Source organism: Macrobrachium nipponense, chromosome 2, assembly GCF_015104395.2.
Source record: "Macrobrachium nipponense isolate FS-2020 chromosome 2, ASM1510439v2, whole genome shotgun sequence".
NCBI classification, from domain to species: Eukaryota; Metazoa; Arthropoda; class Malacostraca; order Decapoda; family Palaemonidae; genus Macrobrachium; species Macrobrachium nipponense.
The window spans coordinates 49,448,834-49,462,694 of record NC_087201.1 but is presented as its reverse complement, the minus strand read 5'-3'; the positions used below and the strand labels follow the sequence as shown (position 1 = coordinate 49,462,694).

The following is a 13,861-nucleotide window of genomic DNA, read 5'->3' as shown; positions in this document are numbered from 1 at the left end:
AAGACTCCTTCGGAACTTCGAAGGGCTCGTCACATTCCGGTGTGACGGGGGGGTTCTTCTGCTGGCGGTCCTCCTGTTCCTTCGGGAACGGGGCCCGTCTCCCCTTTCTGAGAAGAAGAAGAAGACGGGGACCAAGGGTGTGCTGGCTACCGCTGGTACACCCTCGCCTGGTCTTGGCAGCTCTGCTGCTAAGTCAGGTACCGGCTCGGTTTCTCGTCCGCGCCCGAAGAAGTTCCGAGTGTACGATCTCCTTCGGGTGACCGTGCAGCCAAAGTTAAGACCCGCCTGAGTTCGCTCAGCGTCATGACCGAGGCACGGAGCAGAAGACTGTCGAGAGCCGCTCAGGTGACTCTCGCCAGGCCAGCGGCGCTCTCGCAGCAGACCAGCCGGTACCTCGGGTGACGTGACGGTCTCTGACCGGCCACGGGTTGAGGCTGGGAAGAGGTCCCCCAGGTCCCCTCTACCGACGGTACCAGCCTCGGTGGTACCAGCGGAGGTTTGACCGTGCCGCGAGGACGCTCACCCGGTCTCACGGCGAAAGCGAGCTCTGCAGGTCACCTGACCGCCGCTCCCACAGGGGACCGGGCGGATACGGTGACCAGCAGCAGCTCGTCTGACGCACGGGACCGGGGGTCGACGTGCTCAGTCAGAGCCGCTCGCCACAGGTGAGCGGCACGGCCAGGCCTGCAGATCGATCCCCACCGCGGGTTGGTGATCGGCTGCAGCCCCCCACGACGTACGCTGGTCTGCCAGCGAGCGGGGGGGGGAGCGTCAGGTCTGTCTCTCCACTACCTTCAACTTCCTCGGGCTACACCGGGAAGAGCGAGGTAGGCTAGAGTGATCGTGAGAGGTGCGCCGCTCACGATCCCGTCACGACGCCGCACGTGCCACGTATGGTCTTAGGACCAACCAGGACGTACGCGAAGTGATTGGAGGTGACCGTCAGGGGGAGAGGGGGTAGCGTCAGTTCTGTCTCTCCGATACCTTCAACTTCCTCGGCATACGCCAGGAAGAGCGAGGTATATAGGAGTGATCGTGAGAGATATGCGCCGCTCACGATCCCGTCACGACGCCGCACGTGCCAGGTTGGTCTTAGGACCAACCAGGACGTAACGCGCAAGTGATTGGAGGCAACCGTCAGGGATCTGTTGCTGGTCCTTCTTCTGAATGGAGGAGGGTCCTGGGAGCTGCTCTTGTTGGAGGGACTGGACGGTCCTACTCCTCAAGACGCTGTAACTTCCGAGATTCAGAGTAACTTTACCCAGGTTATTGCACTGATTCGTCAGCACAACGACCGGGGGAAGGATCGCCGCTCCCACCAGCAGAGCCATGTCTCTGCTCGAGTCGTTTTGGGGCCCGAGAGGGAACCCAAAACCGACGGTGGGTATGCCGCGATCGGAGCTTGCCGATTCTGTCTTGAACCAGAGTCTCTCGTCTCCGGACAAGAAGGCTCTCTCAGTTCTGGCCCGGTCGATCAAGCTACTTCCACCTCCTCTACTGCGACAGCGGCGTTTCTACGTTGTCTTCGGACACCGTATTTAAATACTCCTTCGGTCCTCCTGAGAGGTTTCGACCTCGACGAGGACTGGAATGAGTCGGAGGACGGTATCGGCTCTCTCCTGTCAGTGTCGATCAGCCCCACCCAGACGACGTCACATGGCGGCAGACCCTACCTACAGTGAGAGTTCGTAACCCTCCTCGGGAAAAACGTTTTCTCCTGACGATACGTTTTCCCAGACTCTGAGAGGCCATCGCCGCAAGGCGATGGCTGCTCCTACTCTCGTCCAACTGCTAGTTCCACTGGGAAGGCGAGCGAGTATCCATTCCTCCCCATTCCCTCTCTCCTTACGGCTACGAGGGAAAGGGGAAGGATCCTACAGAGATTTTCTCTGTAGGATCCCACGTTGGGGACTGCGCTACCAGGGGGGACCTTCGGGTCCTACCTGACGTAAGCCCCGGTCGTTGAGGAGGGATCCTGCCCCATTCTCGATTTCTACGGGAAATCGAGAGGACCACCAGCCGATATCGTTTGACGAATTCGGTGGGGGGTTTCGCAGACTGCTTAGAATTCTACGGAATTTCTAGCGCATTTCAGTGTTAGAGTTTCTTACGATCTCCAAACACATAGGCGAGACCACGGTCCAAAGTGAGCGAGACGAGAATCCCGATATGTTACAGCGATAATCGGGAACCTCGCCTATGCTCGAATTCCTGGAATTTCTAGCATTAGGAAGAAGACTGCTGCTGAAAGAAGACTATCTCACAGTAGGCGACCAACCTGGAATAGAGAAGAACGGACGGGAATATCCAGTTTGGCTGGAACTATCGTCTTAGTATTCTGTTCACCATTGAAGCTTTCCTTCGAGGAAGACTTTCTCCTTCACTCTCTTTAATAGAGAACGAAGGTGGTCGATCTCCAATCCTTATTTTGTTTTCTTGAAGGAAAGAATTTAGGATGGAGATCGTTGTTCAGAATCCTACAAATATACTACGTATATTAACCTCGCGACATGATTCTGCTAAGCAGTTGAATGGTCTCGAGGGTAGGCGCAATATCCTGGTTATTCTACGGATTGCGACTTAGACGAAAAGTATTCTATTGAACTGCAACCCGGGTTGCCTGCAACCTCCCAGGAGTTTCCAGTTTCAATTTTATACTTATGGTGTTGTCACAACAACACCATTTTAAGCTTTTATATTTACCGAAATTCGTTTCGCTTAAATATAATTGCTCGAGCATATCTTTTTATGCTCGGTGGTTCTAGCCGAACGCATTCCTTCGTGGAAAGGATTACTTGCAACTCAGGATGACGATCAGCGACAGCTACTGCGTATTGAATTGCCCGAGGCATTTTCAGTATCAGCTGCCGCTTGAGATAGACGGTTGTTTATGTCTTTCTCACCCTGCTTTGATTGAATAACAAAACGTATCTCTGCCCAACAATCACGGACTTAAGTCTCTGATTAAAGGGGATTCTCGCATACATGAATGACCATCTACTGCTGTGAAACGCTAGTATTCATCGTCTTCGGTATTGCTAGAATTTTAAACAGAGATTATCTATTCGACTCTCATCTTTCTGTTTACCGCACGGTAACAGAATTCTGTAATAGTCTCTTGCTGCATCGTATCCCGATAATGCGAATGATTTTTGCGGAATCTGAGTTTGTCCTCAAAATATCATTTTATTCGGAGGTGTACATTGTTTCATTGTTCACCCCGGATTAGCAGATGTATTGAAAGACATCGCCATACTCCCACACCTGCCAGCTTCTATTCCAAACAAGTTCAGCCCATGATGAAGCAGTTCTTCAAGCGGCTCTCCCCTCCTTGTGTTTCATTACTGAAGAACGCCCCGCTTTCATTGCACAGCAATGAAATGGCGGTTAGCGTTTTCAGTCATTTGTAAGCACAGGTTTAGAAATCTTGAGATTCCCTTCTCTCGATTCAGCTGGAAGACGTAGGTTGCATTCATTGCCTACCTTCGTCTTCAACGTCACAGGTTGTTTCTCCTTAAGCTGAGATTCAACGTCTATGAGAATTTTCTTGCCATCAGGGACCTCGGTCTTTTGAAGGCAATTGACTTTCGCCTTTTGAGCTTATGCATTAAGAGAATCATCGCCGCGCCGTCCGGCATCGGTGACTAACAAATATTTTTATTTGTTGGTCTTCTCAGCATAACTCTTTAAAGGGCGAAGGTTCACGTGACTTACCCGGATGCTTGGACAACTTGCCTCTACTGATTCCGAACCAGTCAGTCGGCAGCTGTCAGAGCGCCCCGAGTCAGTTACGAACTATGCTGTGGACTTAGTTTCGGTTGTTCCAGAGCAATCATTACTTCGTCTTAATAGCTTGTCATTATGAGTACTGTACATAACCAAAGTCGAGAAGAGGGATAGGTCTACGACTATTCCCTTCTTTTCGTCTTAGGTAACTGCATGACTTCTCTTGAGAAGTCAAGCACAAAGGGATGGGGATTTGGTGACGCTCGATTTCGTACCGATCTTCGTAGCGAAGGCTCAGAACCCTTCGGTAACTGATGATTGGTTCGAGTCCTTCACAATACCCTCCCTAATGGACTTCACCGCCTCCGATACGAAGGCTATGCTGCTTTGTCCTGTGAAGGTGCGACGGAGCTGTCTGAAGAAACTCGACACCCAGGATGAGTGTGGACGCCTCTTCATCATTCTCTTCGCGTTCCGCAAGAACTTCTCCGTGGCGCAGGTAATGAAGGCAGGCGCCTGGTCCACCGGACCGCATGCACCTCCTTCTACCTTCAGGATATTGCCCACAGTTCCTTGGATCTTTTTCCTTGGGAAACCGTGGTGGTTGCTCAACGTTGTGTAGTTAACCCAGACCCTCGCAGGCTGAACAGCATCGAGTCCTGGTGTTGACCGAAGAATGGATGAGGAATGAGAGTGTGACTGGCTCCTCTTCCCATCTTTTTCTTCCCTCTACCTTTGGGTAGAGGGACACGGTCGTCACCCTGCTGGGTAAGGACGAGATGCAGGTGAGCTACTCAATAGAGCACCATCCTATCCCTTTCAGTAGGGATAGGAGTAAATATCCACCACTTCCTCCAACAAGGGGGAGGAAGTGGATGCCAAATTGAGACAAACCCATCATTTTATGATTGTCTCTTGCACAAACAGGAACAAGTTCTTGCTTGCTGGTACGAAGAGATACGCTTGCCTCTCTCTTAGTACTTGGCCCAGAGGTCTGACCATTGATCCTGCTGGTGCACCCCGATCAATCGGACAGAGGTTTGGATCCCTCCCTTGCTCTTACGACCAGGGAGGCACTCCAGGGTTGGACGAACACCAGTCTGTTCACCAAAAAGACTCAGATTCCTCCCACCAAGAAGTGAGTCTTCCTATTGTTAAAGGACCGAGGGTTTGTATACGTATCGGAACAAATTACAATTTACGAAAATTGCATTTTTCCTAACTATACAAACCTGAGGTCCTTTACATATAGTCCCACCTCATGCCACCCCTCACTCTGCAACTTTTTGCATGGGCCTAAAGCAAAAGTGATTCTTCACCTCTCGGGCGCGCGGGCGCGCGCACGATCGGACAAGCAGTTAACTACCGTCTCCCTTGTTCGAAGCTTACGACCGTCCCAGCTGCCGCTAGTTACCTTTCCTATTGTTAAAGGACCTCAGTTGTATAGTTAGGAAAAATGCAATTTTCGACAAATTGTCATGTTTAAACGTTACTGGATGTTTCCAGCTGTACTGAAGCATATTCCTATGTAAAGACCTCAGGTTTGTATAGGTAGGAAAAACACAAGTTACTTTTAAAATTTGTCATTTTTTAAGCAAAACTTTGTTAATGAACATATCATTGATCTAGCAAGGTGTTTAGAAATTGTTATTTTTCAAATAATTCTTTGTGTATTAAAGAATTTAGTATTAAATTCTTATAATTGTGATGATGCAGTTCATTTGTGTAATTTTTTTTGTTTATGTTCACATGCATTCTACTTTTTAAAGCAGGAACAGATTTCACTATTATTTCTGTTTCTTTTCAGTTTCCAGTTGATAATGTTTGATTCAGCCAATGTCCACAGGTGAGTAAGGGTATGTCTTGAAATTAGATGGAAGTCTTGTAAGAAGGCAGTTAATTTGAAAGAGGCAATGTATGAAAGTTTGAGTGTTACTTACAGATGGTGGAAGGTTGTTTTATATTTAGATTGTCATTGGGAAGAATCTTACATACTGTTGAAGGTAGCCATATCTTGGTGCTGGCAAGCGTTGTCATCATTTGTAGCATTTGGAATAAAAAAAAGATCTTTTGGCTGACCCAGATGACTGTCTAGTTCACCAGCTCTTCACCAGTTGTGTTACCCCCTCAACTTGGGACCACCTTGAGTGGTGGGGGCTCTTGAACCCCAGGGATGCGTTTCCAGGGTTGATTCCAAGAGGCCCATATATCATTATATATTAGTTTCATACAATCAACTTACCTGTCAGATATATACATAGCTAAGACTCCGTCGTCCCGACAGAAATTCAAAATTTCGCGCCACTCGCTACAGGTAGGGTCAGGTGATCTACCGGTCCTGCCCCTGGGCGGCAGACTAGGAACCATTCCCGTTTTCTATCATATTTTCTCTGTCGCTGGTGGTATCAACCATTGTTGCTATTACCATCGTGACTTAGATTCTTTATTTCATCCTTTGATCATCGTTTCTCGGCTTTTTGGTGACGTATCTGGATCGTGTTTTTTGGCATTCGCTACTGTGGACTGATTTTGGACTGCTTTTTTGGAATTTTCTCAGTATGTCTGATTCAAATGGGAGTGTGATAAGGGTGGGTGTGAATGTAGGCTGCAGGGTGAGGATACCGAAAGCTTCGGTGATCCTCACACTGTATGTCGTAAATGTAGGGGGTTTCAGTGTTCTGCTACTAATACTTGTCATGAATGTGAGGGATTAAATGCAGAAGAATGGAAGACTTTAACTTCTTATTTGAAGAAGTTAGAGAGGGATAGGGTTAGACGTTTGAAAGGTGTGAGTACAAGGCCTATTGAGCCTTTTATTGATCCTTATTCTAATCCTGATGATTTGGATTCTCCCTATTTGTCTAATTCACAAGCTTTACTTTCGGAATCGGCCTCGGAAATCGCCGATCTGAAAGCTACAATTCAGCAGATGAAGTCCAAAATGGCGGACTACAAGGTAAGGCTAGTGAAAGTGACATTACAGTGAAGTGAGTTCTCCCAGTGTTGTGGAGGGGCGTTGATCGTCCCTGCGACGCTCCCAGGCCTAGACCTCTTCCAAGCTCCCATCCCAGAGGAGAAGGAAAGTCGAAAGCCTTAGGAAGGTCGTGGGGAATCCACAACGGTCAGACGTCCTCAGCAGGCTCTGTTTCGTTGCAGGCTGCTCAGGGGCGCTTTAGAAAAAGCGTCCTGCGTGAGTGTTTCTCATCCTCTCCCTCTCCCTCACCTAAACGAGGGTGGAAGGAGTCGGATCTATCTAGGCCTCTGAAACGGCATTTGAAAGAACCTGAATTGGATTCGAGCCCGGAGCGTTTCTCAGATGAAGCACCCTCGTCTATTAAAAAGGCGAAGGTGGCGTCAGCGTCACCCGACGTGGAGTGGAAGAATGCTTTCCTACTCCTTCTCCCCCGATTGAAGAGACGTGGGAGAAGCTTCAAGGAAGATTCTCTTGGCAGTACAGGAACAAAACTATCCTCTTTTGGTGGGGGAGTGTTAGCGAGGGATCCTCCTCGTAGGAAGGACGTTTCGCTTCCAATCAAGAAGTCTCGTCCTCTCTCCCCTGCAAAGCGAGAGATGTCATGCAGACGTGAAGCTTCCAAACATACCGCAGAGGCGTCGGTTTCGAGAGCGAGATCGAGGGAACCTTACGGCAGACACGTAACGCCAGATAGACGTGAGGCGTCTTATAGGCATGAAGCGTCATTTAAAGCTTCTTATAAGCGCGAGGCTCCAACCAAGGTATTGGCGCCAGTTAGGACGCCAGTTGAGAGCGAAGCGTCTTCCAGGCGCGAGGCGTCATCCAGACGTCAGCAGCCAGACAAGCGGGAGGCGTCAGCCAGGACGCTTGGCGGACGAGAAGCGTCATCCAAGCGGGAGGCGTCATCCATTTATGGAGAGAAGCCTAGGCTGTTGGCGCCTTCCAAGACTATTAAAGCTGTGAAGAGGAAGGAATATCATTCCCTTAGCCCCTCTCCTATCAGGAGTTTGTCTCCCCCAGAGGAAAGACGTACTGATTTGTCAGCGGAGACTCATCTAGACCCCGAGTTAGAAGTAAACTCGGAGGACGAGTATCAGGGAAGAGAAGGACTGTCGAACTATAAAGTTTTGACAGCCTTGCTTCTAGAAGAGTATGGAGACGACTTGACCCTGCCGCTCCTCCTTCTCCGCGCTCTCTTTTCTCGAGTGCAAAGACGAAGAAGTCTTCGTCTTTTCTTAGAATGAAGCCCGCCATTTCGATGAAGAGGGCTCTTCAGTCATTAGACTCATGGATGAAGTCGAAGAAGGAGTTGGTAAGAACGGTCTTCTGCATGCCCCCAGCGAGACTAGCTGGTAAAAGAGGCATTTGGTATCAGACGGGAGAGAATATGGGCATTTCTCTTCCGTCTTCGACAGAAGCGGACTTTTCGACCTTAGTTGACGCTTCGCGTAGACAAGGTTTGAACTCTGCCCGTATAACTTGGGGCATTTCAGAACTGGACCATCTCCTCAAGGGACTCTTCCATGTATTGGAAGTTTTCAACTTCTTAGATTGGTCCCTTGGGGTGATGTCCAAGAAAGCCCATGATTCTGAAGGACTCGAACCAGAAGTCCTTCTGTGTATTTTGTCTTGTGGAGACAAAGCGGTTCAGGATGGCTCGGTTGAGATCTCCTCTTTATTTGGAGCAGGTCTTCTTAAAAAGAGGACAGTTGTTCCGACACGGCATACAAACCTTCGGTCCTTTTACAATAGGAAGGTACTAGCGGCAGCTGGATAGGTCGTAAGCTTCGAACAAGGGGTTCGGTAGTTACTGCTTGTCGACAGGCGCGCGGCGCGCGACTGGGAGGTAAACAAATCACGTTTTGCTTTCGGCCTCACAGCGAGTGGACGTGTGTTGTTCGACGCTCTCTGCCCGCTTCTCGTCGTTTGCTTTCTTGAGTATATGGTGTGTTTGTGTATGAAAGAATTCTTTGTAAGTACAATCATTTCTCTCTTTCATATTAATTGAACTGCAATTAATTAATGATGGAATCTCCTCGCCTCGCTACCCCACGAGACTTATGCCCGGGTACCGAAGGGCGTAAATGCGGGAAGTTCCGCTCCTTTCCCGAGATAGACCCTCATATTTGTGTGCTCGGTGTCGTGCGCGAATGCTCCCGAGCCGAGCCTTGTAATGTGTTATTAATTGGTCGGAGGCGCAGTGGATTTTGTATGAGGGCAGGAGGAAGCGAAGGCCTGCAAAGGAGTCGTCGGAAAGCTCTCCCGCGACTCCTTTGTGACGGACACTTCGTCTTCTTTCCTGCCGCCCGCACTCAACTTCCACGTCTCGCGCCTTCCCCTTCGGGGGGGGGTTTCTAGGTCCTTCTCCTCTCTGACTTGTCGAGTGTGGAGGAGGGCGCTAGATACCCTGACGTCGAGTTGTACTCTGGGTCCTCTATCCGTTCGTCTTCGCGCTACGGGTAGAGGATCCCCCTAATCACCCGACTTTTTTTTTTTTTTGCCTCCTCAGGTGGCGGTTTTGCCGCGAAGGATGACCTCGGACAGGTGTGGGCATCGTTGGGGCTGCAGGGCGTGCCGAGTGTCCAGGGGCTGCTCTACCATCTCGCTGGCTCCGTGGCGGTCACCCATGCAACGGTCATGACCACCACCACGACCATTACAACACCCGGCTTACGCTTCACCTCCTCACCTGGTGTACACCAGCACGCGGTCTCTGTGACACCCACTACATCGGTGCAGGGCCAGTCGCGTAACTTGGGGGAGTGTGATGCCACCGCCTGTGTTTGCCGTGCTGCCGCGACCGGACTTCGTGCCCGAAGAGCTCGCCCCTGGACCTCCCACCGGTACCTAGGATGTCTGTGCCGCTGGTCCGCCCATCTAGACCGCCTACACAGTCTGCCGTACCTCCGTACCTGCCCAGCTGCTGTCCACGGACGTGACGTGGACCACTGCTGCCGTTCCTGTACCTGCTCCTGCGGTTTCTGCCGTTCCTGTTCCGTGATGCCTGCACCTGCTGATGTTGCTCCTGTTCCTGGCGCCGCTGCTCCCGATGCTGATCTGTTCGGACAGGTGCGTCCGGGCCCTGTTGCTTCGGCAACAGCAGCCCGGCTCCGCTCTGGATGACAGATCTGACGTCGGTCCTGAGAAGGTTGACGAAGAAGAAGAAGAAGAGGAAGGAAGGAGGTCGTCGTCGTCTTCATCGTCTTCTTCGTCTTGCGTCGTCGTCTGCCGCTCTTCCCCTTCGTCTTCTAAGGCTCCCCTGCCGAAGAAGAAGAAGGTCGCCTACCCCCCCCTAAGAAGTCTCCTTCGGGAACTTCTAAGGGCCCGTCTCGCTCTGGTGAGACGGGGGTTCTTCCGCTGGTCACCCAGCTCCTTCGGGGGCAGGACCCGTCTCTTCTTCCGCAAGGAAGAAGACTACGGGGACCAGAGGAGTGCCGGCTAACACCGGCACTTCCTCACCTGCTGTCAGTGGTTCGCACAGCAGCAGGGTCCGTCTCGGCCTCTCGTTCGCGGAGGAGGTACCGAGTGTACGGTCGCTTACCAGCGACCGTGCAGCCAGGAACCAGACCTCTGAGTTCGCTCAGCGTCAGGTTCACGGCACGGAGCGGAAGACTGGTGACAGCCGCTCACGCGACTCTCACCAGACCAGCTCTCGCTCTCGCGGCGAGCAGCTGGCTACCCGGGTCGACGATGACGGTCCATGACCGGCCACGGGCTGAGGCGGGGAAGAGGTCCCCCCGTTCGCCGGCACCATCCACGGCTGGTACCAGCGAACTGACGCACCGTGAGGATACGCACCGATCTCACCGTGACAGTGGAGCTCGCCGGTCGCCTGACCGTCACTCTCACAGAGAGCGATCGGGTACGGCGACCAGCACCAGCTCCTCTGACACACGAGACCGGAGCCGCTGTTCTCGGTCCAGCCGTTCTCCACAGCGAGACGGCTCGACTAGGTCTGCAGCTCGATCGCCACCGCGGGTTGGCGATCGCCTGCATCTTCCAAGCCGCTGGTTCTGCCAGCGAGCGAGGAGGGAGCGTCAGGTCTGCCTCTTCCATACCTTCAACCTCCTCGGATTACACCGGGAGGGGCGAGGTATTGAGGAGTGATCGTGGAGGGGTGCGCCCCTCAGGATCCCACCACGGTCGTCGTACGTACCAGGCACGGTTCTCGGACCAGCCAGGTCGTACGCACAGGTGGTTGGAGCAGACCGAGAGGGGTCTGTCGCTGTTCCTCTTCTTGAGGGAGGAGGGTCTCGGATTTGCCCCTGTTGAGGGACTGGACGGTCCGACTCCGCAGGAAGCAGTCACTCCTGAGATCCAGAGGAACTTTGCGAGGTTATTGCGCTGATTCGTCAGCACAACGACCTCACGGAAGGATCGCTGCTCCCACCATCCGAGCCCACGTCCTGGCTCGAGTCGTTCTGGGGCCCGAAGAGGGATCCCAGACCGACGGTGGGTTTGCCGCGTTCTGAGCTGCCGGACTCAGTGCTGGACCAGGTTGAATCGCTTGTCTCCGGACAAGACGGCTCGCTCAAGTCTGGCAGGTCGAGCAAGCTGCTTCTCCACCTCCTCTGCGGCGACAGCGGCGTTTTTTACGTGCCATCTGAAGACCCGATGCCGCCCAAACAGGTGGTGAACCCGGAGTTAGCCAGGCTACTTCGGGTGTGTCTCTGAGCAGCTCCTGTCCGAGAAACCTGTGGTTCTCGCAGCAAGAGACATTCGGCCTGGAATCTACCGCCATGGCAGCTTTCCAGGCCGTCTCCTGGCTAGATCTGTGGTCCCTCACAGTATCTAAGGTCGCAGCCAACTCCGGGGGAATTTCTCCCGAAGATGACTCGGCCTTCAGGAGACTTTTGCCAGTCTGGGGGAGGAGCCATCTCCTTCCTTGCCCACCAGACGGTGAACCTGTGGGCCAACCTGGTTCTCCGACGAAGGGACGCTGTCCTTACTCGGGTTTCCAGGGCGGCTGGGCGTGAAGCGGCGTTGGGACTTCTCAACGGACCTTTACGTTGTTCCACGTCTCTCTTCCCAGGAGAGATGGTGGACGCTGCGGTGGACAGACGGCGCACTGACGACAGTGACCGTCTGGTTCACCAGGCAGTCTCGAAGGCCTCTGGGCAGCCTTGGACTGCGGCCAAGTCTAACGGCTCGGCTAGCGCTTCCTCGTGGCTAAGAGGTAGCTGCGTCGAAGCCCCGGGGAATGAGACTCTGTCTCTTCGACTTCTAGCAAGGGGAGCCGTAACCAGCCCTCCTCCAGCTCCTCCTCCGTGGAGGCTCTGGGAGGAAGTCGAAGAAAAGGGGGGAAACGCTAGGGACGGCGTTCCCCCTCACCTGCTGCCGGAAGTGTGGGGGGGGGGGGGTGCCTGGCCAGCCATTGGGCAACTTGGCAGCGCTACGGCGCCGAGACCTGGATTGTAGATGTCCTTCGGGAGGGAGATCTATTACCCTTCGAATCTCGGTCACCCCTCACCTCCAACCCGGTTCCCAACAGCAGGGCGTACGTTCCAGGGGCATCGAAGGACGAGCATTGAGACAGGAGATCAAGACCATGCTGAGCAAGAGAGCTGTAGAAATCGCACGGATCAATCACCGGGCTTTTACAGTCGACTCTTCCTGGTGGAAAAGTCTACGGCGAGGCTGGCGCCCGGTGATAGATCTCTCTCCCCTGAACCGGTTTGTTCGCCAGACCCGGTTCACGATGGAGACGGCACGCTCAGCGCTCGACTCTATCAGGGAGAACGATTTCATGCTTTCAGTGGACTTGAAGGATGCGTATTTTCCAAATACCCATTCATCAGTCCTCCAGAAAGTACCTCCGCTTCATCCTCGACGGGACGGTGTACCAGTTCAGGCCAACTTTGCTTCGGTCTCTCAACCGCCCCACAGGTGTTCACGGCGAGTGTTCACTCTTGGTGTCTGCTTGGGCCCATTTGCACGGGATAACGTCTGATGGGGTATCTCGACGATTGGTTAGTCCTGGCGAGCTCCCGCTCGCAGTTGCTACAGGACAGGGATCGACTGCCGAGTTCTGTCTCGATCTGGGGATCGTTGTGAACTTCGAAAAGTCCGATCTCGAGCCCAAGCAGAGGATGAAGTACCTGGGTATGCTGATCGACACGGTAGCAGGGCGAGTCTTCCCCGCAGACTCGCGGATTAGCAAATTCAGGGAGCAGCCAACCAGTTCCTGTCTCGGCAGGAACGGGTAGCTCAGCGATGGCAAGTCGTGATCGGACACCTGTCCGTCACTCGGGAAGGACAGTCCCTAACGGGCGTCTTCACCTGCGGTCTCTTCAGGGAGACCAAAGGAGAGTTGGTCACAGGCGACGGATTCCCCCAAGCTTTCCATTGTCACTGACACAGGAGGTGAGGCAGGACCTAGCCTGGTGGCTGGACGACAGGAACCTCTTAAGAGGAGTGCCTCTGCGCACTCTCCCCCCCGACATGCAGCTGCTCTCAGACGCATCGACCGAGGGATGGGGCGCACACCTGGAGGAGTTGCTGACTTCAGGAGTGTGGTACGAGAACGACAAGCACCTTCACATCAATGTACTGAAACTCAAGGCAGCGTTCCTCGCTCTCCAAGAGTTCCAGGACCGCTTGATGGGACACTCAGTGGTGTTGATGTGCGACAACACCACGGTGGTGGCTTACGTCAACAAACAGGGGGGACTAGTGTCTCTCCCGTTGTACCAGTTGACTCGGCAGGTGCACGAGTGGGCCGAGGCACACTCAATAGAGCTGTCGGCACGCTACTTCCAGGGAAGGAATGTAGTAGACAGACACGCATCAGAGCCGTCGGGATCAAGGGATAGGGACCGAATGGTCTCTACACCAGGACGTGGCGGGAAAGGCTCTTCGACCTGTGGGGGGCGACCAGTTCGAGGATCTGTTCGCCACCCGGCACAACAGGAAGCTCCAGGTGTTTTCTTCTCGGCCGTGCCGGACCCATGGGCAGCTGCAGAGGAGGCTCTTCAACACCCTGTGGGACAACCTTTTCGCCTATGCCTTTCCCCCGTTCACCCTGATTCGCAAGGTGATCAGTCGAGCACTGGTCACCCCGAATCTCAGGATGATCCTGATGGCTCCCAAATGGCCACAGGCCATTTGGTATCCGGACCTGCTGGCTCTTCTCGCAAGAGAACCGAGAGAGATTCCCCCTTG

The 13,861-nt window shown here is 53.2% G+C and overlaps 1 protein-coding gene across 2 annotated transcripts in view; it reads left to right on the top strand.

Annotated features, from left to right (window-relative positions):
* The window catches only part of LOC135220560 (hexosaminidase D-like), a 199,858-nt gene that overhangs the window by 15,898 nt on the left and 170,099 nt on the right, over positions 1 to 13,861 (top strand). For both annotated transcript variants that reach the window (XM_064257777.1, XM_064257779.1), the window contains exon 2: positions 5,534 to 5,572. In XM_064257777.1, the coding sequence (XP_064113847.1) occupies positions 5,547 to 5,572 (26 nt within the window). In that variant the 5' untranslated portion in view covers positions 5,534 to 5,546. The remainder of the gene's footprint in view (positions 1 to 5,533; positions 5,573 to 13,861) is intronic.